The 27,381-nt window shown below is 37.0% G+C and overlaps 3 protein-coding genes, 1 long non-coding RNA gene and 1 pseudogene across 4 annotated transcripts; 1 reads left to right on the top strand and 4 right to left on the bottom strand.

Moving 5' to 3' along the window:
• Window positions 1–2,165: 2,165 nt before the first annotated feature.
• Window positions 2,166–5,378, bottom strand: LOC114529056 (the record flags this gene model as incomplete). The annotated part of the gene is made up of 8 exons (XM_028550780.1): window positions 5,304–5,378; window positions 4,629–4,821; window positions 4,306–4,462; window positions 3,918–4,118; window positions 3,244–3,457; window positions 3,015–3,084; window positions 2,542–2,682; window positions 2,166–2,284 (listed from the first exon to the last, which is right to left on the bottom strand). Coding segments are annotated over exons 2-8 (1,070 nt in total), but the record flags the coding sequence as incomplete, so codon positions are not given.
• A 528-nt stretch (window positions 5,379–5,906) lies between these two features.
• LOC114529055 lies at window positions 5,907–7,838 on the bottom strand. The gene is made up of 6 exons (XM_028550779.1): window positions 7,770–7,838; window positions 7,591–7,689; window positions 7,416–7,491; window positions 6,719–6,823; window positions 6,320–6,424; window positions 5,907–6,211 (listed from the first exon to the last, which is right to left on the bottom strand). Exons 1-6 carry the CDS (start codon window positions 7,836–7,838, stop codon window positions 5,907–5,909), a joined length of 759 nt encoding a protein of 252 aa, XP_028406580.1.
• A 103-nt stretch (window positions 7,839–7,941) lies between these two features.
• Window positions 7,942–17,435, top strand: LOC114529164 (annotated as a pseudogene).
• A 225-nt stretch (window positions 17,436–17,660) lies between these two features.
• Window positions 17,661–20,952, bottom strand: LOC114529124 (cerebellar degeneration-related protein 2-like). Its single transcript, XM_028550870.1, is given in 4 exon segments — window positions 17,661–18,243; window positions 18,245–18,909; window positions 19,255–19,367; window positions 20,809–20,952. Coding segments are annotated over 4 exon segments (1,095 nt in total). The 5' UTR covers window positions 20,885–20,952; the 3' UTR covers window positions 17,661–18,002.
• A 392-nt stretch (window positions 20,953–21,344) lies between these two features.
• LOC114528997 lies at window positions 21,345–22,076 on the bottom strand. The gene is made up of 3 exons (XR_003687569.1): window positions 21,986–22,076; window positions 21,738–21,868; window positions 21,345–21,571 (listed from the first exon to the last, which is right to left on the bottom strand). It is a non-coding gene; the product is annotated as an uncharacterized LOC114528997 (long non-coding RNA).
• Between the last annotated feature and the right edge of the window lie 5,305 nt (window positions 22,077–27,381).

The raw sequence follows: 27,381 nt of genomic DNA, 5'->3' as shown, positions 1-27,381 counted from the left end.
ATAAGATATAGACTCAACCATCGCAGCCTTTGCAGGTGTATGATATTTCTGACTTAAACTTTTGTAAAAAGAAGAAACGTGGTTATGTTGACAAAATTTTTGACATGATAACCAAGGCATGGTTATATAAGATTATAGACATCAACCATCGCATCCTTTGCAGGTGTATGATATTTCTGACTTAAACTTTTGTAAAAAGAAGAAACGTGGTTATGTTGACAAAATTTTTGACATGATAACCAAGGCATGGTTATATAAGATTATAGACATCAACCATCGCAGCCTTTGCAGGTGTATGATATTTCTGACTTAAACTTTTGTAAAAAGAAGAACGTGGTTATGTTGACAAAATTTTTGACATGATAACCACGGCATGGTTATATAAGATTATAGACATCAACCATCGCAGCCTTTGCAGGTGTATGATATTTCTGACTTAAACTTTTGTAAAAAGAAGAAACGTGGTTATGTTGACAAAATTTTTGACATGATAACCACGGCATGGTTATATAAGATTATAGACATCAACCATCGCAGCCTTTGCAGGTGTATGATATTTCTGACTTAAACTTTTGTAAAAAGAAGAAACGTGGTTATGTTGACAAAATTTTTGACATGATAACCACGGCATGGTTATATAAGATTATAGACATCAACCATCGCAGCCTTTGCAGGTGTATGATATTTCTGACTTAAACTTTTGTAAAAAGAAGAAACGTGGTTATGTTGACAAAATTTTTGACATGATAACCACGGCATGGTTATATAAGATTATAGACATCAACCATCGCAGCCTTTGCAGGTGTATGATATTTCTGACTTAAACTTTTGTAAAAAGAAGAAACGTGGTTATGTTGACAAAATTTTTGACATGATAACCAAGGCATGGTTATATAAGATTATAGACATCAACCATCGCAGCCTTTGCAGGTGTATGATATTTCTGACTTAAACTTTTGTAAAAAGAAGAAACGTGGTTATGTTGACAAAATTTTTGACATGATAACCACGGCATGGTTATATAAGATTATAGACATCAACCATCGCAGCCTTTGCAGGTGTATGATATTTCTGACTTAAACTTTTGTAAAAAGAAGAAACGTGGTTATGTTGACAAAATTTTTGACATGATAACCACGGCATGGTTATATAAGATTATAGACATCAACCATCGCAGCCTTTGCAGGTGTATGATATTTCTGACTTAAACTTTTGTAAAAAGAAGAAACGTGGTTATGTTGACAAAATTTTTGACATGATAACCACGGCATGGTTATATAAGATTATAGACATCAACCATCGCAGCCTTTGCAGGTGTATGATATTTCTGACTTAAACTTTTGTAAAAAGAAGAAACGTGGTTATGTTGACAAAATTTTTGACATGATAACCAAGGCATGGTTATATAAGATTATAGACATCAACCATCTCAGCCTTTGCAGGTGTATGATATTTCTGACTTAAACTTTTGTAAAAGAAAGAAACGTTGTTATGTTGACAAAATTTTTGACATGATAGTTTAACTCAATAAATTGCTTTTGCCATTTTTATCGCGTGAACCTTCCTAATATATATCGTGCAACGTATTTTCATGGCTGACAGGAATTGAACCTGTTTTACATGTTATTACATGTAACCTACCAGGAACCATTGTAATTTTAGTACTTGCCTCCTCAGTGTTTAATTTCATCATAGGAGATTTTCGCCAACGTTAGAATGAATGATATAAAGATTATCGCATGCACTTATGATGATTTATAAAAAACCCGTAAAGTCCTACTATATAATCGTTTTATTTACAAAGCATATTTCATACATGTGAACATTATTGGAACGGTCATAATTAATAGACGTTAGTTCATTCCATAAAACGCAAATTTAATTAACCTTATTCAAATTTATAACCATATTCGTGTTTATTGACGATGGCGTTAGTACCCAGTCGCATACTATACATAAACAATGAGCGAATTCTAAGAATTCCAACTCAATCAATTTTATTGTGTGAGAAGTATTCAAAAAAAAACCTTTCCGCCAATGCTCTGCTTATATTTCCGGCTTTAGCCATGATCCAAATAACAACCTGGATAGACAAAATGTACACCGTTAGCAAAAGCGTGCCATTGGAATTGCAAAAACGCACAATCACAATCTGTTGCTTATACCTCTGGTACACACACTTCAAAATATACTGCTCGCGCTGTTCCAGGAGAATAATTTCCTCCAGAAGCATATTGTCATCATTTTCGATACTTGTTTTAACAAATCTCTTTACATAATCTTTCTAAAGTTTTAAAATTTAAAAAAAAGTATATTCAGTAATATCTGTTCAAACAATATGGTATACTGACTAGACACTGAGGTATACTGTGCAATATAAGAGGCGAGAGCATATATAAAACATACTAGTTTCTACACACTGAATTATTATAGTAGTTTCAGTTCTATATTTGAAACTGCGTAGTGCTATATTCAAATATTAGGTTACTGTAAACGAAATACTAACTTATAATTTAAAATCAAAGAAACATTTATACTTACGGTATTTACATCTCTAAATATTCCCAAACCAGTATTTTGTTTCAAAAGATTATCAGCATTCGTATTACCAGCCAAACTTTGAATAAATAATGTCACTCTCCTACTCTTCACCTCTTTTTTCGCCAGACTACGCAAGAACAACTGAAGGAAATTTTTTAAAAGTGGTAATTTTGTTGAGTTTTTATGACTTCTGTGTCAGAATCATTTGACTTATATAGCCACAGAGAAACCGTGACAAGAAAAGTTAACAAATACGGTTGATTCAAATAAGAATACAAGATTTCGAACAATTTGATAAAACTGATGAAGGAAGATACAGTATAGTCTCCTAACATTTGTATTTTTAAAACTTCTTTTTAAACTAATCTATTTTACCATTTTTGTTTCAGTCATTTTAGTTTCTACCAATTATCACTGTCAAATGTTAGAAAGTTAGAACTTTCACAAGTATTTTAATGAAATAAAAAAATTACCTTCAATTCGGAATTAGAGGAACGAACAAAGAATCGTCGAAGCTTCGTTGGTTCATCAAAATCGTTAGCCCTATAAAATTAAAAAAATTACAGTATGTATTATATTTTGTACATCTTGTCAAGAGCAATTTTTTGCGGTTGCTCATACTTCATTCCGACCAATGACAGTCTAAAAAAAGGTACAGGCACAAAAGGGCGAAAAAGATGGCGACATAAACATATGTAGTACCAAATACATTCTGGTTGTTTCATACAACCGCAGAACCAATGTGCTGGCAAACTCCTCTTTGTAATATGGTATACACAGCTTTCATGATACCAGAACAAGCACTGTTCACACAAAATCCATCTCTCGTCAGCAGCACTGTCTAGGTTATGTGCGAATTGGCATTTCATTGTCGCTGCACAAGCTGTTTTAAAATTCTCGGAAAAGGTATTTATATCTGCAAAATAATGAAATATGTGGGTAAGACACGTTAAAGTTCCATTGAAAGCAAAGTCTATTATATAACCATTTTGGAAGTATATAAAAAACTATACAGAAGCTTGGCTATCAAACATGACTAAAGGGGCACTAACAGTCACAATTATACCTCAATTAAAGTGTTGATAAATGTTTTAAGAATCCCAATTGCAGTGATACGCTGAGGCTACCTTCATACGGGACCGGATGAATTCGAGACCGTGCTCGAATTCGTCCAGTTCAGGTGTTCACACGGTGAAAAAGGATGAAAATTTAACCGGTTCTACGTGTTCACACGATGAAACCGGACGAATTCGAGCACGGTCATGAATTCTTCCGGTCCCGTGTGAACGTAGTCTGATAGATGATAACAACACAACTGAAATGGAACAATTTTAGCTTACAGCATATAAACAACATTAATTATATAAATTTCTTACGTTCGTCAGTTTCACATCTCAACATCGGAACAATGTGATTAATCGTTCCACCAGATAGCTGGCACCAGAGCAGATGAATTGATTCGGTCGACCCATTTGGAGGACATATCTCTGTGTTATAGAGTTCATATCCTGGCGCAGAGCAATGCTGGCAAATGGTGGTTTTAAGTAAGCCAGCCAAAAGCACAATTTGGAGATATCCTATTATTATAATAAAAAACCATAACACCATATTATCTGAACGCTTTCAACATAATTGCCTCCGCTGAGCCAGTCGGAAATTGTTTTTAAATTTTCCCAGGAAATGATACAATGTGGTACAAGTTAGTATGTGTTCCACGTTAAACAAACTCGGTTGCATATTAAAAACCTTACTACTGCAACTTACCAGAGTAACGACCATCCACAGAGGTTTTCATTATCTCACGCATATAAACATAACTAACTCTATCATTCATAGTCATGTTATCTTTCAAACCGCCATATACATCATCATCTGTTATTAATGACAGAAAGCCATCAACGCGATCTGCATCGGCAAGAAACTGAGGTATAAAATTGAGTAAAAATGATCAAATTGATACAATATTTCATTTTTTAATAATACTGTATACCATATTCATAAATGAAAGCAAGCTTTTCACTCTGTTAATGTTTCAAAATGGTTGGTATACAGCTGCCAAAACCAGTTAAACCACAGTTACACTGTACCTGCTTGATGTAAAAGTGCTCATTTACACAGCCATGGACGATACACCAGAGTTTTAACCATTGATGTAGAGACTCAGACTGGTTATCACTTATAGATACTGACACTGACCGAAACAGACAATTCCCATCTCCACAAACCCCTAATGGTTCCCAACCTGAGCGGAGCATATCATCCGGAACTTGGCATCTAACACTGTTTGGAAACAGATTTCAACAATTTTACAGAACAAAATGCAACAAAAACAGTAAGATGCAGATTTTAAAATTTATTCAACAGCAGCAATTCCGACATGAATAGCGAAAATGGTATCACAACAGCACTTTTTCGACGGAACCTTTTTGCAGACGTAAATAAGATTTTGGTGAAGAAATATTTTCTGCTCACGTATATATATAGTTTAACTCACAACACATAAGTAACGCACTATCTCTTGACTTTGAAACTGCTTTTAAAGACATTTAATGCCTAAAACTAAAAATGGAATGTTTTGCCATATCTGCTATTCACGACGACACTCTTTTGCTGCCGTGAAAAAATTCTTTTTTTCAATTTTTAGAGACTCTACCTGTATAAAACCCCACAAAACATGCAATAACACAACGCAACGCAACATCAAAAGGCCCCAAATAGAACAGCACAGCATAACTGAATATAAGTAAAACAAATTCACGTACCTGATCTCAATATCTGGAATAGTCACATGACAAACAGATGGCTTCGACTTTGTACGTAGCGGAGAAAATTGAACCAGTTCCTCCATTGTCTCGCTAAGGTTCTTGAGTAACGCCCAGTCCTGATCTGCACACACATCTCCAATGAAATGCATTACTCTCTCCAAGTTCGCCGAGTTTGGTGACAAATTTTCCTTGATAAAAGAAATTTAAAAAGGCTCACGATATCTCAAGGCCTAATTAGAAAATGCAGTACTTAAATCAAGGTACTATATGTCATCCATTGCTTAAAATATTGTCTGTATTTTCAATCGAATGCAGTTCTTACAACTAATGCAGCAAATGCTCTTTCTGCACCATGATCACTCATACTTTGTCTGTAGTCCTGGCTTTTTCGTAGCCGAGTGGAATTATGGGAAACAGGTTGTGGGACATATAGCAACAATTTCCGCATCAGAACTACCTCTTCATCATGACTCAAATCCTGTTCATCACCAACCTTATTACCAGCATCATCACTCTCATCCCTACCCAAATTTCTAGCATCACTGCTAAATTTTTACCATTCTATCCATATTTACACCATCATCATCACCATCTTCATTTTCACCAATGTCCCCAGTTTGCATCATCTCTACCCAAATCTCTAGCATCATCACTCAGATCTTCACCACCATCTATATTTACATCACCACCTAAATTACCCATCAACATCATCACCATCATTGTCATCACCATCATCACTATCATCATCAACAAATGCATTGTGCTTGCCAAATGTGCAGCAATGATCCTCTCCAACATATCCACGGTAGGCCTGTTTCTGCCATTGCTTGGATCACGAAACAATAAACTTGATGGCCACCATTCTGGTTTGTGATCCTCATCGCCCCAATGTGGTTGTTTGGTTCCTTAATAATTTTTAAAACTAGAATAACTGTTTGTTGATAATGATTAATTCATGCATTTATTATTGTATGTATCATTCTGGTATTACACTTAAAGATGATCACCATTACCATTATTGGTAACTAGGGAAATTACTAGCTTTCTTTTTCCATGAGCATTCAATTGTTTCCAGTCTTTTGGTATCTTGACTTTCACATTCATATGTTCATAATTTTCTATTGTAAAATAGATACTATTTATAATAATACCAATAACAAAATTGACAGTCACATGTAACATAACTGGGGTCCAAATGTCAAATTATAAATATTTAGGCTTATTTATTTATTACACTAATTTAGACCAATTTAAAATGTTACGATTATAGGTAAAGAGTGCACCTAATATTCATTGCCTATTGAAGGTCATTAATTTGCACAGAATAGCAATGTTCATTAACTTACAGTGCAATAAATCATTTCATTGATCATTTATTGTGGCATATGAGCAGCTTGGTGGACAGTACATACCTGTTGAAGAACTGTTTGGTCCAACTGAGTGGGAAGCAAATATGGCTGCAACAAATGCCTGTTTCACAGCAGGGTTTTCAGCAAATTCCCTTAACTCACGAGGCCCTAAAAATAAGTGAAACATATACACTAATATTATAAAAACCAGCTGACATGCAGTTGGAGCAGGTGACAGTTTTGACAACCGTTCATGCTAACATTAAAGGTGCAGAGAAGCAGCTATGTAACATATACATAAACATGTTTACATTCTGTGACTATAGTACTATATATACTATCTAGCCAGAAGGAGTACAACATGAGACTATGTAGCACCTTGTGGTTACATTCCCCCTCCCTATGATGAATAAAAGGATCTGGGATTAAAAAAAGTAAAATTCAAAGTAGGGTGCATCAGGGCTTAATCCAAATGTGTTAATAAAACTATACTACATATAATCAATATTAGTTATTCAATTATATTATATTAATAATCACAAATTTACCAGATAGAGGAGCAGGAATTGGTCTATTTTTTAAAAAACTCAACTCTGACTTTACATGGTCACTTTAAAATTAGCTGCTATAGCTTTAAACTAGTTGTGCTGGCTATATATATATATATTGCCTACATTCACGAGTCTCTTGATAATTGTTAATACAATGACAGTGCTAGAATATAATTTTATATTCTAGTATAAAACAAAATATACTTTACCTGAATAATATATCTCCCCATTTAACCATGTTAATGCCACTGTTGGACACTTGGTCAATTCATACCAATCTTGAATCTTAAATGTAATAAATGCTAGTAATCATGAACAACATACAACTGTAATACTGAATTGACGGCTCTATTATTTTTCACAATAAAATGAATAATCCCCTACCTTTGTCTGGAGGCTTTTTGCGTTACGAAGGTCAAACCTTCGTCTATATCTTGGATCCTTAGCCTTCGATTTCTCTTTGTATCGTCTTCTTAATGGCACCTATTAAATAATGAAATACACACGTTCCTATACCTCAAGAATTTACATATAAATTGCTTTATACAATAAAATTTGCATACTTCATTTACGTCCATTTCGTTGTTCATTTGCATATCACTGATATCAGGCTCCTCCATATTGTCAGCCATAATCACTTTCTGAGCCCACTGGCCTTGTTGTTTGCGTTTACGCACGCCGTGGTTATTTTTGTGGTTAGTGACACTTTTTTTGATACTATAATACCTCAACGTGGATGGGAATTGCTTACGGAAGCGTTTAAAAACCTCGTGACTGGATGGATAAGTTTCATATTCCACATCTTCCGGATCAAGTTAAGAAGTTAGATTGGAAGGGGAACATGTTTAATAGATGTCACGGTCCTACAGAATGCTAAAAGACATGACTTCGGAGAATTCTTCCTTACTGCGTAACAGCAGAGATGTAAGAATATCGCGTGCTGTCGACATTACATTTTGAGTAAATCTCTTGTTATCTTGGTCAATTAAAAGATCGTGATTATGTTAATCATTGATATGATCAATGTCTAATATAAATGTTATTTTATGATAAATTCAAATATTGACAATATGTGCCTCTAAATTCAAATCATATAATATGACCTCACCTCAAGCCCAATACCATTCAGCATGGAGATTCCTTACCAAGATTTTTTTAATAGACCAAGATTTTTTAATAGCCTTTTGTCTCTTTCATTTTGACTGGCAGTGTGCTAGCGCAGTTATACGCAACATTATGTTACTCTAAGTCTAAAGGGTCGCTCAATAAATATGCGACCTTCTTTTCACCATTTCTTGAAGCACCCGTACCCCTTTGTAATGTTGTTTTAGCCATAGTTGACTTTGAGATTTCTTTTTGAAAGGTTGCGTTCATGTCTGGATCAATGGGATCCACCAGTTCAACAACAAAACAAAGAAAAGTAAAACCAGGTCGACTACAAACAGTTTTTTCAAAATATGAGGTCAGTGTAAATATATTTTGTTTCCTAGATTGGCTGTTCCGAAATATTTAAAGTCTTTATACCCTGACTAATCATTGATATTATATGAATGTGAGGAATTTTTGTTTCTGTTTCAGTATCGCAACAGGTTTTTTATATTGAAATCTCTCTGTCTTCCATTCAGAAACTTGCAAAACAATCCTAAACTAAAGATTTGGATGTGATCATAATTTATACACAGTCAAATAAAGTTTATAGGGTGTATTTTTACAGCATAATTGAGTGGCATCAATTTGGTTTTTTTAGAGTCTGGATTATGAAGTCCCTGAGAACCAGCTTTATGTTGAAGAGTATAAAGCCAGCACACCTAAGGTGGATGATTTAGTTGTTATTATCACAGGAGACAAATGTTAAATTGTTTTTTGATATTCTCATCAAATGTGGCATATAACAACTGCCTAAAATAGACTAAAACACTCAATGTTTTGACCTAAGAGCCTACATCAGGAGAGTAGTTTGAAATATCACCTTAATATTTTGTAAAAAGAGGAAAATAAATTTCAAATTTATACTAATCAATTTTGTATTCTCAGGAACATATTACAACTGGTCTGTCGAGATGGGTTGTGATGTTTCTGGTTGGAATCATGACTGCTTTGGTTGCGGTTTTTATCGATATCTGTATTGAGGAACTTGCAAAATGGAAATATAACTGCCTGCACGATTGTATCCTTGTCAAATGGTAGTGGAAATACAATCTGTATGAATGGTCATGTTTTTTACACTTATATTAATAATCAATTTGTGGAAATTAACACCTTCTGGTTTAATAAACTGCTTATAAATATACACATGCACAGTGTTCCTACAAATTGATTATTTAAGTTATAAGTTCACCATGCAAAATATCAAATTCTAAGAATATTTAATCACCATACAAGGTCCTTATAAATAGAAATATCGTGTGATATGTGAGTATCGTTTTTGTTTCATCCTTGATATTCTGTGAAGATTTGGAAAAGTACATTTCAGAAGATGTCAAAATTCTGATTCCATTTTGTCTGTGGATCGCCATAGATATTGCGATGGTAGGATTTGCAGCAGTTTTGGTCTCATATGGAGAGGTGAGGTGAACATGGCCCCCAAACATCATAGATAGTGAGGGATGGAGAGGGAAGGAGGGTAAGGTGAACATAGTCCCCAAACATGATAGATCGTGAGGGGCGAGGGGGAAAAGAGGGTGAAGTGAACATGGCCCCCAAACATGATAGATAGTGAGGGATGGAGAGGGAAGGAGGGTAGTGTGCACGTGAACATAGTCCCCAAACATGTTAGATGTAATGAGGGGCGAGAGGGAGGGTGAACAGGGGTAACTGGTAAATGTTTACCACACATGTTCAAGAAGAAACACTTATCTATTGTGCTTTTTTTAGCCTGTTGCTGCTGGTAGTGGTATCCCAGTTATAAAATGTTTCCTGAATGGTGTAAAAATTCCTCATGTTGTTCGTTTAAAGGTAATTTTGTCACATCAACTAAAAATGGCTAACTACATGTATAAAAAACTATGAAATTTTCTTTCTGCCAAAGAGCATGTTGAAATCAACATATCTCTGCTTCAATGGAGTGTTTTAGTTTTCAGTATAATACAACTGTCTTTGTAATAATATTGAATACGTTCTCTTTAGACTCTGGTTATCAAAGCTGTGGGTGTAATCTTTGCAGTAGCCGGGGTCTTGCGGTCGGTAAGGAAGGACCCATGATTCACTCTGGCGCTGTTCTGGCCGCTGGGATATCACAGGGCCGCTCCATCTTATTTCGAAGGGATTTCAAACTTTTTGATCGTTTTCGCACGGATCACGAGAAACGAGATTTCGTGTCTGGCGGCGCGGCTGCTGGTGTGTCTGCCGCATTTGGGGCACCTGTGGGTAAGACTGGTTATTGCACTGACCTCTAAGTACACTGGAATGATAACTTTGGAGGACGGGGAAAGGCGGGATGGGGGGGGGCAGGAGATGGGAGGAGATTGGGGGGTGAGGGTGAACACTTATCACTGATAACTGACTGCATCAAATGTTGTTTATATATGTGAATCTAATGCCCGCTTACTTTTCGTCCTTCGCCAGGCGGTGTCCTGTTCAGTTTGGAAGAAGGCGCTAGTTTTTGGAATCAATCTTTGACTTGGCGTATTTTTTTCGCCTCGGTTATTTCAACATTCAGTCTGAATTGGCTGCTCTCAATATATCACGGTCACAGCGGAGAGCTGTCGTATCCTGGTCTGATCAACTTTGGATCTTTCTCCGTGAGTACCGTTTGAAATTTCACTTCCTCGCGATGAAAAAAATGCGCTTGTAGTGTTGTAGTAAACATTATCTTTATCTGAAGTTGCATGTGAAGTTACACTAAACTTGCACCGTTCTTGTCTTTATAGGATATTCAGTATTCTGTTTACGAAATGCCTTTTTTATTGATCATGGGGCTAATAGGTATGGTTTTCTTTCGAATGTAATGTCTTCTACTGTAGGACGTAACAGCTCAGTTACAGGGGCCACGGAACAGGAAGATAAAGGTCGTAGTCCCCTGGGGCCGGTTGTATCAAGCCCGTTTAGCTTAAACGGTGGATAAGTCAAAATTAAATAACGCTCTTACATCTCTCTTGAATGAGTGAACTTGAATATTACACTAATATATAGTTGTAAACAGTATCTTGTATTAAGGTTAAAAACATATAGTTTGCTGTTGAGTAAACGATAGACGTGCTTTCTATTTTGAACTTAACCACCGTTTAAGCTAAACGGGCTTGATACAACCGGCCCCAGAAGTAAAAGTTTGTGGTGGAAGGTTATTAAGTAACTGTGTAACACATTTCGCTTGAGTAGAACCTTAAATAAGAACGTATATGACTATGTGTTTATTTTCTGTTCGTTATGTTTCCCCAACCTTGCAGAAGCAGGGTATTCGCGATGACCTCAGGCACTTGATTTAGCTGTAGCTTTCTTTTAGGAGGATTACTCGGAGCCTTGTTTAATTTTATTAATCAGAAGTTAACAGTTTTCAGAATCAGGTAAACAGCGGTTGTTGCACTTCAAAACTATTTGCGATTTTTTGCCGTGAAATCAGTAGCGTAGCCAGCCTGCCGATTTGTCCCGCTATGTTAATATTTTTGTGTTCACTGACTGTGAAAACAATAGATTTCTAAAGACTTGAATAATTATAATAACTCGAAATTTACATAGCGGGACAAAATCGTCAGGCTGGCTACGCCACTGCGTGAAATATCATACTGTAAGTCATTTCAGCCGTGATTTCAGGCGCGTGTACTTCGTGCCTATAAACACAATTAAGAAACAGAAAACATTTTCCGTGTTTCTATACAGTTATAGAAACACGCGTGGGAGTTTGGGAGAACGAGAAATAATCAGTGGGAAAACGAGCCCGTAGGGCGAGTTTTTCCACATTATTTCGAGTTCTCCCAAACTCCCACAAGTGTTTCTATAACTGTATAGAAACACAGGAAAAAATGTTTTCTATTTCTTTTATAATATAACTCAATAAAAAGATTTTGTACAAATATTATGATTCGATTCAATTACAAATTCTCATTACATCGCTTCGCTTGTCAAGTTCGGCGGGAAAATTCCCGTGTTCCTATACAGAAACACGCTTCTCGACCAATCAGCACGCGCGTACTATAAATGTTATATATCAACACTTCATTTATCATACATTTAATGTATGCTCCCGAGGGAAATAGTGAGTTTTGTTTTCCCAAGAGTCTGAATGTTTCCCGAGACGAATTGGAGGGAAACATTGAAGCTCGAGGGAAAGCAAAACTCACTATTTCCCGAGGTAGTTAGTGTACATATAGTTATATAGGAACAAAAACATACATTTTACCCAACAATTTCATTTCAAAGAAAGCCCACTTTACTTTGTTATGACAAGAAGTGGGCAACAATTTTTCACTTGTTCTCTGGCGGGAAACATTGCATTTATTTAAAGTCATGTGACTACGAATGAACCAATCACATTTGAAAAACACAACACCATGCAGCAATATTTAAACAAACTAACTTTCATTTCAGATACATCAAATCCGCTTGGAAACGAGTCCTTGAAGCTATCGTGATTGCTGCCATCACGACTTGCACTATGTTCAATTTAATTTATTATTACGACGTTTGCCAACCAATCGGTGTCAACAACATATCCCAACCATTGCAGGTAAATACAGTGGCTTTTAATGAATATATGCCAACCATGCCATGTACAGCTGTACGTAGATTTTACAATGTTTTGTTTTGTTTTGTTTTAAAGTTTTTTTGTAAAGATGGTGAATACAGTTTGATGGGAACTCTTGCGTTCAGGACACCTGAGCAGTCAATAAAAAGTTTGTTCCATACAACACAAGGTGAGAAGAATAGTTTAGAACTGATAGAGCTATCCAGTATAAATAAAGTTAGTTTAGTTTAGGTTTCTCCTGTAGTAACACTGGATCAATAAGAGATGATCCTTACTGGACCTCTAGGAAGAACAGTTTAGAACTGATAGAGCTATCCAGTATAAATAAAGTTAGTTTAGTTTAGGTTTCTCCTGTAGTAACACTGGATCAATAAGAGATGATCCTTACTGGACCTCTAGGAAGAACAGTTTAGAACTGATAGAGCTATCCAGTATAAATAAAGTTAGTTTAGTTTAAGTTTCTCCTGTAGTAACACTGGATCAATAAGAGATGATCCTTACTGGGCCTCTAGGAAGAACAGTTTAGAACTGATAGAGCTATCCAGTATAGATAAAGTTAGTTTAGTTTAGGTTTCCTCCTGTAGTAACACTAGATCAATAAGAGATGATCCTTACTGGACCTCTAGGAAGAACAGTTTAAAACTGACAGAGCTATCCAGTATAAATAAAGTTAGTTTAGTTTAGGTTTCTCCTGTAGTAACACTGGATCAATAAGAGATGATCCTTACTGGACCTCTAGGAAGAACAGTTTAGAACTGATAGAGCTATCCAGTATAAATAAAGTTAGTTTAGTTTAGGTTTCTCCTGTAGTAACACTGGATCAATAAGAGATGATCCTTACTGGGCCTCTAGGAAGAACAATTTAGAACTGATAGAGCTATCCAGTATAGATAAAGTTAGTTTAGTTTAGGTTTCCTGTAGTAGCACTAGATCAATAAGAGATGATTCTTACTGGACCTCTAGGAAGAACAGTTTAGAATTGAATCGTAACTATGTATGTAAGAACACTTCATATTTGCTTTGCAGCGACTTATACGTTTCAAGTATTGGCTCTATTCTTCCCAGTCTACTTTCTGCTGGCGACATGGACGTACGGTTCATTCGTTCCCAGCGGCCTTTTCGTACCCTGCATCTTAACAGGAGCTGCCTGGGGGAGACTCTTTGCTGTGGGGCTCTCAACGTTCCTTCCCAATACATTAGTCCGCGACACTTGTCTTTATGCTGTTGTTGGAGCCGCTGCCTTTCTGGGTAAAAAAATTCACTGATGAAAACTGGGTGAAAATTACACAACATTTATTGGCCGAGAGGGATATTGGGGGATACGTGTATTCACAAAGAAATAAAACAGACTCATTGCTGTCTTTATCCATTAGTATCCATTGCTAACCATTATTATTCGTTGTTATTCCGTATGATCAATATTTATTATTATCCATAATTGTCCACTATTAATCATTATTAACCATTACTATCATTATTATTCCGAATTATCCATGTTTGTCCATCATAATTGTCTATTCTTATCCATATTTATTTATCGTAGTTATTGTTGTTGTTTGCAGGCGGAGTTGTTCGTATGACGATAAGTTTGACAGTTATTTTAATGGAGGCAACGAGAAACATCACGTATGGTTTGCCAATGATGTTGGTTATTATGGTAGCGAAGTGGATAGGTGACTTATTTAACGAGGTACATGATTATCTCCCAATGTCCCTATTACCCCCTAGGGTCTCGTCATAGAGGGACAGGGTAGGTCCATGTAAATTGGAAATGTTCTTTCTCAATTTTCTTTACTCCTACGCGATCCATTTCATCAACCCACTATCCCGTCTTGCTTTTCAACCTCCCAGATTAACCATATCGAAAAATCAGGACTCACACCACCTCATGATTTTAGGGTCTTTACGATATCCACATTCGCTTAAGTCGCGCTCCAATTTTGGGCTGGGACCCACCACAAATGGTCGAGGGCCTCAATGCCAGGTAAGAGCTCTCTTCAACAATATCCCAGGTATGGGACATGCGTTATTGCAGATAACCGCATTTCAGTGCCAATGATCAAAGTTGGAATCATTGAACATTACATGAAGTAGTGTTTCATCGAGCAATACTCTTTAAAGTAATAAACATATAATTGGAATAACCAAATTTAGAACACCAATTATAGACCATCACAATTCTCATTATTTCTTTAGAAATATCATGAACAAACCTGTTTGTTGTATGAATTTAGTAGAAAATGTAAGTTGCCATTATTTTTTATACCCTGTTTACACGGCGATTTTCTTCATTTGATAGATGTGAACGAGCGAATAGCTATGAATGCTGTATTGTTTTAGAGCTCTTATTTGACCATCAGTAACTTATCCGCTCGTTCACATCCATCAAAATCACATCTAAAATCGCGGAAAAATAGCAATTGTAAAGGGCCTCTTCAAGCATTTCGTATTTTTCGCAAGTTGTCGTAACAAACCTTCTCTGTTATTCAGGTCGGTCGCGTTATCGAACTTCTTAAAACGACAACTCACAATGGCTTTCCTGTGGTAGATCCACTGCCAGAGGTATATACGACAGTGAAAAGTAATTCATGTGTATAGACTGAGCTACGCTTGGCTATAACAATGTATTATGTGAAATGATTGCTTTGTATGAAAGCGCTATTGCTTTGTTTTCTTTTTCGCAGAACGAAATGTCGGAGGGAACGTTTGGTGCATTCCGGGGTACGATTTTAAGATCGCAGCTCATTGTCCTTTTAAAACACAAGGTGAACTCGCCGTTTTATTGCTATGCGATTGTTGAGTAGGATTTTCCTGTTGGAATGGAGTTACAGAAATCTTTTGTGCATGTGAATGAAGGTAGTTCAGTTTAGGTTTCCTCCTGTAGTAACACTGGATCAATAAGAGATGATCCTTACTGGACCTCTAGGAAGAACAGTTTAGAACTGATAGAGCTATCCAGTATAAATAAAGTTAGTTTAGTTTAGGTTTCCTCCTGTAGTTTAGAAGTAAGTTAAAATTTTCCTGTCTTTTCCAAAGGTATTTTTCGAAAGAGGAAAAGAACCTGCTAAACATCAGTTGACAATGAAAGATTTCAGAGATGCCTATCCTAGATTTCAGCCCGTTAGAGTAAGCAATATATCTTATGCTTATAATGTTTTTAATGCATACATTACAGGTGACCATACAACTTTAGTGAGTCTAAATATCTCGTTTGTTTTAGACAATTCGTGTTTCCCCATTGGAGCGAGAATGCTGTTTGGATCTTCAACCATTTATGAATGTCATGCCGTACACTGTCCATGAGGTATGTAATTTTCTAGGACAGTCTAGTAGTACTGCAATGATCAACTGACATTGAGGAAGGTTGAAAGTGAAACACTGAGTAAAACTTTGCAAAGCAGTAAGTACTGGACTAGTCAGGCTGGTATTAGTAGCAACAATCAGCACTCAGTCAGACTAGCAGTACTGCAATGAGGAAGGTTGAAAGTGAAACACTGAATAAAACATTGCAAAGCAGTAAATATTAGACTAGTTAGGCTAGTATTAGTAGCAACAGTAATCAGTCAGACTTACAGCACTGCAATGATCAACTGACATTGAGGAAGGTTGATCCCGGTAGCAATGCCTTGATACTTTTGATACTTCAACAGGAATCATCCATTTCCCGCGTTTTTCACCTGTTTCGTGCTATTGGATTACGTCATCTTATTGTTGTTGATCATCACAATCAGGTGAGTTGAAATTATTCTATTATTCTCGTCCCCAGACCTTCGAAAAGCGCTTAGCGATTGGTCTGTCGATTCAGAACCGTCTAAAGCCGGTTCTCCACGAGCGATATTTTTCGCGCGAAGCGACTTTATTCCTTTGTATTTGAGCAATGTGTTCCAGATGGTTGCAGTTGAAAGGTCTGGAACAAAAGTAAAATGTCGCTTCCCACGAAAAATATCGCTAGTGGAAAACCGACTTAAAATGTGTTTGAGAGTTTTTATATATACCGGCTCAAAAACTTGAGTATCTTAAACGTTCCGTTGCCAGGTTGTAGGCATAGTGACACGGAAAGATTTGGCCAGATATAGACAGTGGAGCCATCGTGGCCAGACAAGACTCGAAAAGATTCATATCACCGACGACAGCGCTTCCTCTGACGACGAATAGGTGCGCTGGAGATTAAACACCGCTAAAAAATTAGTAAGCCATTCGTGGATAAGTTGACCTACCGTCAAATTACTTACACAAATTAGTCAATTCAATGATGGTGAATTCACACGCAGACCGGCAGAAACCGTTTTGCCGTTAAATTCGAAATCTGATCTAATTATCCTTCAAACAATAATGGCTCTTCTGGTTCTGGAAGTTAGGAATTCGAGTTCTGTAAAATGAAAGAACTGCAGATTATTTTACAAGGATACTATTTTTCTAAATCCGCGCAGCTTTGAATTGAGGTCTTGAGGATACACGAAACTATTCGTATAGAATAATACGAGTGTGATAATCGTTCAAGGAACATAAATTTTTTTACGGAGTATAAAAGATGGGAGATTAGACTGTATTTTTTAGAAAACCGAGTTCAATGTGGTGGTGATTGAGCGAGCATTTGATTTTAGGATGGCTAACAGTGTTTGTGGCGGGGGGGGGAAAGCGGCGGCGGGTTGGGGGGGGAGGCAAAGTCTCAAATGCAGGAAATCACTAAAGAAAATTGACTTGTACGATGAAATATGAGCAAATATTTTATTAAAGTTAGTTTTTCTTTACAATTCGATAAATATTTCCAATTTGTTTATATATGCTATTCTATTATCCTTATTAATATAATTTCAATCTCTCTCTCACATTCCGACTAAGTAAATTGTTGCAATTTGTTTGTAAAGTTTGTTTTTTCTTTGTCCATGTTCCTTATCGTCTGTTCACTCGAAATACTCACAACATCATGGTGACCCTCCTTACTTCTCTCCTCTTTCCCCTGCTATCACTATAACTCCCCTTGCATCAACCCTTCACCATTCCCAACATCACCACTCCACAATTATACACACCCATCCCCTTACATCCACCATTACCCCGGTCATATTTACCCACACGCATCAACCACTCGACCCTTTCCATCAACCACAATCCCTCAACTGTCGTCCCTTCCCTCCCGAATTTTCTCATACAACCTTGCAAACATTTGCTTGTACTGGGGTACAGCCCCAACCCCGCACCCCACCGCCTCCTTATCACACAGCGCAGCCTCTTCATGAGAGGTCTGCACCCCTCGTTGCACGGTGCACATCTCACGAGATTCGTATGGTATACCTTCGGTCTTGCACTTCTCGACCAAAGAATTATATTTTCCCACCAAATCTCGGTATTGTTTCTAATTCATCCAGAAACGAGATATCGCATTGTTCTAAGCTTGGCTCGCTGTCGAGTTCTTCAATCCTTTGCTCTTCTACCAAAACAAAACTTTCATTTGAACAATCCCCGTCTTCTTCCACTCCGTCGGGAACATCCTCTTCGACGCCATTGCTTTCCTCCACATGCTCCATTTTCTGTTCCTCTACAAAAGAGTTTCGATTACTTTTTGCAAACAAGCGCAGTTTGTGTTCCAAATTTTGGTTTTCAAATATCAATTGCGAAAGCTCGTTTTCCAATTCCTCTCTCATGGATTTCTCTAAATCTTGCTCGAATTTTAACTCTTTGATAACAACGGACAAATCTTGTATGTTGTTTTCAACTTTTTCACAAGGCTTCGGGTCACTTTCAGGGGCCGTTTCAGGGAGCGATGCCGAAGATAACTTGCGTTGTAATTGGCTGTTTTCGCGTTTCAAAACTTCCATTTCTGATTTGTATAGGTCGCATTTTTCAACTAAAGATTGTAAGCTTTCTGTCAAAACTTCATTGTGTTCTTGAATGGATTTCGTCTCGCGTTTAAGCTTGGCATGGCTTCGCGACAACTGTTCGTGGTTCTTCTCAATCTGTTCCATCAGTTTGACACGACTTTCGTTGACTTCTCTTGCATCATCAAGTTGACGAGTTAAGAACTGTTGAAAAAAGAGTAGGTTCAAAGGAGTTTTTAATCTCTTACTTTTATCTCAAGCTAAAGCATTGAAAGTTCATGAAAGTTGGCAAGTTTGATTTGAGGTTCCATCCACAATCATGTCAAAATCAAAGAAGAACAAGCAAGAGTTTGTGTGAGAGTTTCATCAACTGTCATGTTCTGGTTCAAACAAGAACAAGAGTTGCATGAGAGTTGATGAGAGTTGACAAGTGAGAGTTTGTATGAGAGTTTCATCAACTGGTCAAGTCAAGAAGAGTTCAATAATTGTCAATGAGAATGTATTCATGAAATTTTATCAGAGTTTGATTTACCACCACAGTTGACTCACCTGACTTTTTTGAACTTGTTCATCTGCATAGTCCTGAGTTGAGCATAACAAAAGTTCAAGTTCTTTATTTCTTTCCAACAAATTTTTCCCAATGGCAGCAGCAAGCTCAAGATCTATGGAATTATGGAAATATTGAGGGGAATTCATTAAACTCAACATTTCTTATGTCAGGATAATTTTCACCTCTGAAAGGTAAATTTGCAACAATTCTAATGGGTGTTCACCCAAATGCAACTGAACTTCAAAGAAATTTAATAATTTTTTTCATCATTGTTTCTCATTTGCTTCACAAATAATGATGTGATAATAATTTGAACATATTTTAAATGGGATATGTGATAGAGGGTGTGCTCTAGCTCCATATAATATTTTAACAACTAACAAATTGTTATAAGATAACATGGGTATGGCTTGATTATCTCAATATCCTATCTCGACAATTGCCTCTTGAGAAGTAAGACCAATACTTGTGATGTTACCATGGTGACTTCAATCTCGATTATTTTCCTTTAAACTGTTATCAATAAATCTCAAATGAACATTTGACTTCAACTAACACATGATGGGCTTTTAAACACACTGTAAATTAATTTGTACCTTGGTATCAAACTGTAGTTTCCCATAACTTAAATTTAAAAAATATTTTGAATTAACACCTAGTGTTAGTTAAGAGTGAAATATTTGGTCAGACAGTAGATTACATAATTTATATAGGTACTATATATATACATGAACAAAGTAGGGTCAGCTTTGAAATTTATTGCAAAATGCTTTGTTTTGAAATGTTTATACAAACTTCCGAATAATACTAACATTTACATCACATTTTAGAACAGTGTAGAACGCAAAGTTGACAATATTATTATGATTAGTTTCAAAATTATAGTTGATCTGTCTTATTGCATGAATACGTAAATATATTTTTCTTTGCCAGACAGATACTGCATTGAGAAGTTATGCCCTGAATTATTCCGTAGGACTCTCAAAATAAAGATGAATTCAAACGATGACACAAACATCGAAGTTAAATCCTAATTTTGAAAATATTACAATATTTAGGGAAGACTAACCTTTTAGAAAAACCGTCTCGTATATCGATAGAGTGCACCGGCTGGCTGCTTACGCACGGAAGGCGGACAAAAATTTCAAATATTTTATCAAAATAGGAAGAGAAAACACCCCAAAATCGTAATAAAATCTGTTCGAGTATGAAACTTCTTCTTGTCCGAAGAAATTTTACAATATTAAAACAGTTGGGGGAACGATTAGATCATAAAATGACATGCTTTTCCCTTTATTTTGAAATCCAATACCAGTTATTTATTAATCAGTAAAATAACAACAGAGGCATAGACAAATTTTAACAAAATATTAGACTATTTTATTGGCACTTCTTCCGTTTGTTCAAATCATTTGATGCTTCACTTTAATTTTTTCATTTCCCATATTTACATTGCGTTCCGTGAAGCGTTACATGTAACAAAATACAGACCGTCAGCGAAGCGAGAAATATCGGTATATAATGATTATAATATATGTGTACATTTCTCAAACCTGTGTAATAATTTTCTCCCTCGGCAGAATCCATCAGTTCGAGTAAAGGAGAAGATATGCTCGCTGTTCGTGCCATTAACAATCGATCAATACAGTCGAACCAAACCAATTGATATTAGGGTTCATTCATACTACACACGCCGGTGTTGATATTATCATGTTAATTAATAATATGGAAATTTGAGCCAATTATAACCGTATTAAGTCGAGGCTGCTGTTAAAATATTGTCCTACATTATAGGCCTTCTTGTATGTAATATAGGTGCAACAATTGTGTAACAATTTTTTCGGCATTTTCCACGGCATTTCGACGCTAAACTTTGTACTTTTTCTCTTACGATTTTAAAATCGGAACAGAAATTCATAATTCGTGAGAATATCATGCATTATATATGTTGTCTAGATCGCAATATTTGCAAATTGTTATCAACGTGGACCAATCAGATTAACCGATTTGTTTCCATGCTCGACCAATCAAAAACAGAATAAAATATGATGTTGATTTTGGAAAGAATTTCTATGAAACTTCACTGCTTACATCAGAATATTAGGTATGATCAGTATTCGGTAACGTAAGCTGATAAGTTCTCATGAGTGTGTATACAATAATGTGCTAAATCAGTTCTGAACATGGCATATATTATACTGCAATTGTTTATTCTGTGTGACTGTCATCACCAGAGTCATCGATTTCCCTCGCCATTTGACACAGAGCACATTGATAGCACCAACACAATACATAAGCATCTTCGCAGATCGTTCCCTAGATAAAAATATGAGGCCATAGACACTTATGCATGTAGCTAATAGTAATAGCTATACAAGTTTGCCCAACTATATTAATGTCACCTCTTGGCTGTTGCTCTAGAGGTCTAAAATGTAACCTGTGCTCAGTACAAGCATAATGACGAACAGGTTAGAGTACTTACTATAATGTTATATTCGGTTCGTATTTTGGTTCTGGTTGCGACGGGGTAGCAGTTTGCAGTGCAACAGCATTCGTTTAAGGTACAACTGATGGTCATGGCCAGGCAACATGGACAGAGAAAGCCTAGCAAACCTGTGATAGAAAATGTCGGTGATGGTAAAGATTATTAACATGTTATCCGCGATGACGATGATCATCGTGATCATCATTATCATTCAATCAGGTATTCTTCCAACTGGATTTACTTACATGAAGACCAGTCGTCGAAACACGAGAACAGTCCAGTTGACCAGGTTCTATGAGATCCGCGACCGTCAGTACCAAATTCATATTCTTGACCGCCATTACGAATGTTACCTGTTTCGCCTTGAAGATCTTGGGTTACTACCGCGTAAGGTGATTTCATCGTTCCCGTGATCCTTGGCGCTGGGTTACCGTTGACATCATGCTTGGTATCACGTGATGATGACGTCATCTCGATGCTGGATGCCGGCCGGGGTGTTTCTGATATGGGGTTGACGTAACGAGGTATCGCATTTGAAACTGAGACGTTCGTTTGGGGTTTCAGAGTGGTGGTTGTGCTGTTGTTCATTCTTGCAGGAGGGTCACACGGTGTTACGCAGGTTGTTGCGCGAATACTAGGGACATATAGGGAAATATTGGTCGTCAGTATGTGGAGATAGTACGGTGGATAATAATGGATAATTATCCATAATAGAACATCCGATTTTAACCCTAACTCAGCTAACTGCCTAACAAACCAAGGGTTTAAGAGAAGAGCTGATATTTGCAATTGAACGTCTTAACCTGCATGAGACCTTTACAAAACTGTTTGTTTTAAAACAAACTAATGCCATCAGTATATAAATTGAATTCATAAGGTTTTAACTTGAGAGCTTTCGTTTCTTGATAGGCGTTTATTCCACTATTTCTGTCTGTCTATTGGTTTGTATCTGGCGCCATTGCTGCTTTATTTACCGTAAACGTTTGAACCAGCAAGAATACGGAAATATACAGATGTAACTTGCCTCACAACTTCTTTTACAAACTTCGGGACTTTAATTAAATGAGGGTCAATATATTCTACCAACTATCCATACAAGAACATCGTTATAATAACATATTTCACAATAATTTACATTTTTTTACAATGCAATATTCATATACATGTTCGCTTCTATTCAATAACAAAAGATCGTAGGCCGCTGGGAATTATTAAGGTTGCAGTTTTTTTATACACTCTGTATAGGCCGGTCTCCTCAGGGTTAAAACGTCATCCGTCATCCTGCCAATGCACCGAGTTGACTGTTGAGTGAGTTCAGAGAAGAACATTCGCATTTGTCTTGTAAATCTAACAGTTGATATCGTCGCAAACCTCAGAGTACGAACGTGTAAATGCTTTAATATTATATTATATTTAAGTAAAAAACAAATTCCGAAAAAAAACAAGACATCTTGAGTGGCAATATATGACTCGAACAAGTTTCATTCAGATATATTGTCGAAAATTTACCTGTGTCTCAACCAGTCTCATATATTGACTCTCAAAATGTCTTGTGTATTCAGGAGACGTTTTTTTACTTTAATTACTTCTTTATATTGTCGGCTGGTCTAATGGTAATTCTATATTGCGTTTATCAGTTTCACTGTTGTTGACGTGTCATATTCCGTTCGTATCCACCTCTCGTTGCATCTGGCAAAAGGCACAGAAATAGCAACACAACAAGACACAGCAGTCCCCCAAGATATCGCCCTAAGTACGTGGAGAAAGAAAGAAAAATTGAAATAAATGAGGACTATAACCAGGAGCAAATCTGACAGAGTCAAGACGAGATGGCAAGGGGGTGTATTGGCGGTTGGGGTGGATCAAGGGGGGAGGGGTGCAAATCTGACAGAGTCAAGACGAGATGGCAAGGGGGTGTTTGGCGGTTGGGATGGATCAAGGGGGGGGGTGTTTGGCGGTTGGGATGGATCAAGGGGGGGGGGTGGCGGGGGGTGGCGTTATACTAAGCAACCATAACCAGTAGCCATTTCAGTGTGCAGGATATAATAGCAGATGGCTTGGGCAAACATACCTTAATGTTGTGTTTAATTCGTATTTTTGTTCGGAGAGCGAGTGGACACATGATTCCGATGCAACAACATTCACCAGCAGAACCGCTGAGCTGGCATTGTATGAATGGTATGCACAGGACACAAGAACAGAACCCGGCGAGGCCTGGAAACGAAAAGAATTAGCCCTCTTTGAGTGCATGAACGGGTATGAGGCATTAAGGGCAACAGTTGATCTCAAAACAACTGGATCCTAACTTCATCCCACCAATGCTCGTGTATTTACGATTTACAGATCGTTGAATTATTATCAACATCGCCACCGCAGCAAATTAAAAACTAATGAACTAAAAATGGCTGCCATTGGCTGTCATGGCCATTGAACTATATAAGATTGCAGTAACAATCGATATCGATATCTTATATAGTTCAATGGTCATGGCAAGTGCGTCAGTGCGTGTTCCAGTTTCTGACTTTCTGTATAAAGATCATCGACTTACACACTCCACAGTCACCACCGCACTCGGATAAGTCAGACGTCCACTCCCTGGGGCCCTGAGCGACAATCGGACCGGGTTGTTGCACTACAACCGTATTGACGACTTGTTGCTGCTGGACGCTGGGGAGGAGGGTCTGCGGTTGCAAAAAGAAAGGTTGCTGGGGCTGCCCATATTCCGTGTAAGGGAGAGGGAGTGGCAAGGGAGTAATGTGGGCGTCGGGTTGTGAAGCCATCGACATCTGACCTTGGAATGCGATATTGCTTTGCAACTGATCTGCTCCGGGGTTGTACATCTTGAAAATTTTATACCTGCAAAACAGACACACTCAATGATGGAAAATGAAAGATATTTGTAAGTAGGATATCATTCATCAGGTGTTTGGACAACCAATCAGAGCTCCACTGAGAATATCTGACCAATAAAAATCAAGGGTGTGTTGCAATTTGCGAGGCAAATTTGAAATTCAAATTTTGTAATGCGGCATGGACACTGGGCATGGATGGTGCGCTTCCATCTTGGAAACTAGCGTTGAACGAGTGAAATATTGAAGGACATTCGTTTCAAACTTTTGTAAAATCGCAATCAAGTAGGCAAGAGGTTGAGATAGAACCTTTTATGTTTCAATGGCATTGGTTACCTAAGCCTAAAAGGCGGTCTTAGTAAGTATTCAGAAAATTAGCTGTGCTATAAGTAAATTAGCTTGTAGGTACACCACGTAAGTATTTAATACTGCAAAGTTTTCGGTCCGTTAACCTGGGCTTTCATCAGTGCAATAATGAATTGCTTTGCAGCATTAAATACTTACGTGGTGTACCTACAAGCTAATTTACTTATTATTGATGTCACCATGCAAACATACAAGAAAATTATAGCTGTGCTATGTTTAAATTAACGTATTTGCGAATTAATTTTAATCTGTCGGTGCCATGGCGTATTGAAATTGTTGACTTGACGACGTGCTTTAGATGTGCATGCCTTTCCGTAATATTTTTGTTTGATAGCACCATCACAACGCTTTAAAACATCTGTGGTATGATTCGTATTGATTATGATCACGTTAATCTTCATTTTAGCTCGATAAATCTGACAAATATTGACTATTGTTGATCAACGTGTCTCGGTACAAGACAATGAAGACAATAAAGCATCGCTTTAGCCTTTACGTAAGCAAATTTGTTGTATTTTAAATGGTTTATTTCTTGTCTGTTTCTTTGCATTGTAAGTCAGAAGTTTTGGTGAGGGACGACAGGTAATTGAGTTAAATTTCTTCTAAAACAAAACGGTCTCGGCAACTAATTGTGATTCTGCATGATATCCGCTAACGGGCCTTAAGCGAATCTTGAGTTCGCTAATGTAAATATTCTCAAGTGTAAACAGTATAATTTAGTCTCTGGGTTTAAATCTCGGAACACTACGGAAAGCCATCACGAATGTATCAGGCTAATTGTGATCCTTTCCCAAAAAAGATAGCCGGCTAGATCCCTCTCAGCAAACAGGTATATAGCATTATAATATATTAATTTTTTGATATTTTATATGATCGATTCATCATCCGAAACAGTCGATCAATTTAGCAAAAAAGTACAGCCGAAAGAGTGGTATTTATATAATACTACAAACCTTCGGTGTTCTTGTCAAAATGCTCGTTTTTGAAATACATGTTGCCTTTTTTGCTTTCGTGAAATGAAATATTGTGTTCGCAAATGGATGTAAAAGTGACGCCTTGGAATCAGTTTGGGCATCAAGTTTTCGTTCGATAAGAGATTCATATAACTGATATAATTCCTCTAAAATGATCTATCTGTTGGAAAACTACATGAAGGAAAGCTAGAACTGATGTCTGGCGATGAACGATACGAAAATACATAATGCAGGCTTTCAACTCTTCATTTCTTCTTTATAAGAACATAATATTAATTGCCTTGAAGTGTTTTCGCCTGTGTTCCTTGAAAAAGGGCTTCAGTTGTAGTTTGGACAAAAATAGTTTTAGAAGCAAGACGATTTTGGCCAACTCTCTCTTTCGCTTTCAGCCGTACAAATAACATGCAGTTACCGCTATAAACGTTTCTTCCTGAAGAACCATGACTTTGCTACCGGATGTTATATAATTAAAAAATTGCTCAGCTAGATAAAAGATTCCCTTGTATTAAACTTTGCTAACACGTATTTGAAATAACTATACATACTGAGAATTATATCGAAACCAAACAGTTCCAATTCACTTTATAATCTTCCTTCGTCAGTTGCCTACGGCTACGGTTTGTTTATACGACCGCCTTTCTAAACACAACGAAAAGGGAACATACACGGATATACTAAAATTTCTTAGACTTCTTTCTTTGGTGTCGTGTGAAGTTTCTATAGTCTCCTAAAGCGAATCCACCTCTTCATATATATACCGCTTCTTACCTGTTGTTTAAAACTTGTTTTGTTTTCAATGTACTTTCTTTGATTAGTGCATGAAGACACGGCTTGTGGTAGTTAGTATATATAAGCCTACTGTGAAATCCTCTGCCTTTACAGCCGCGATATTTTCCACTTCCTTGTTTGAAGCGATGAATATCCTGCCCCTGGTCACTCTTGCAGATGATTGATTTCCACTTGAAATGCAATGTAATTGTTGAAGTGTTTTGTAAATATGCCAAAGCATGTTGTCACGAAGAGCTAATTATATCACCATGGGGCCGTTTAAATTTGTGAATTGTGGATGTGTTTATAGTTGTTCTTAACCTAGCTTTTAAAACAATGTTCGGAAGGCGAGGAAAGAAGAAACAGTTTAAGCAATGTTTTTTTTGGAGCGACCAAAGTGGTGAAACCGGACCACCCGGCAGGAATCAGACGTAATTAAAATTACAATCAATCACAAACTAAAGAACTGAGTTTTCTTCTTTTGAAAGGTCATTTTCCTTTCTTCCGAAACCAGAATTTTGAAGGTTTTCCTAAAGGCTTCGCAAGACAATCCAATGTCTTTCACCTCTGAGTAGCCCAACCCAAAACTTTTAACTCCGCTGCCCAGGTATACAAGCTCCCTCCTAAAGATTCGAACCCATAACCCACAAAATATTTCTTTCTAACCCAAATCATATGAGATTT

The sequence above is a fragment of the Dendronephthya gigantea genome, unplaced genomic scaffold, assembly GCF_004324835.1.
Source record: "Dendronephthya gigantea isolate DGI-Jeju-01 unplaced genomic scaffold, DenGig_1.0 000053F, whole genome shotgun sequence".
NCBI lineage: Eukaryota > Metazoa > Cnidaria > Anthozoa > Malacalcyonacea > Nephtheidae > Dendronephthya > Dendronephthya gigantea.
The sequence above is the reverse complement of the archived record's forward strand: the minus strand, read 5'-3'. Positions and strand labels throughout refer to the sequence as shown.

Coding starts and splice junctions, on each gene's coding strand:
- LOC114529055 (XM_028550779.1), bottom strand. CDS start 7,838: ATGGCTGACAATATGGAGGAGCCTGATATCAGTGATATGCAAATGAAC. Junction 7,690..7,769: donor ACGAAATGGACGTAAATGAA/GTATGCAAATTT, acceptor ATTATTTAATAG/GTGCCATTAAGAAGACGATA. Junction 6,824..7,415: donor TGGGGAGATATATTATTCAG/GTAAAGTATATT, acceptor ACTTATTTTTAG/GGCCTCGTGAGTTAAGGGAA.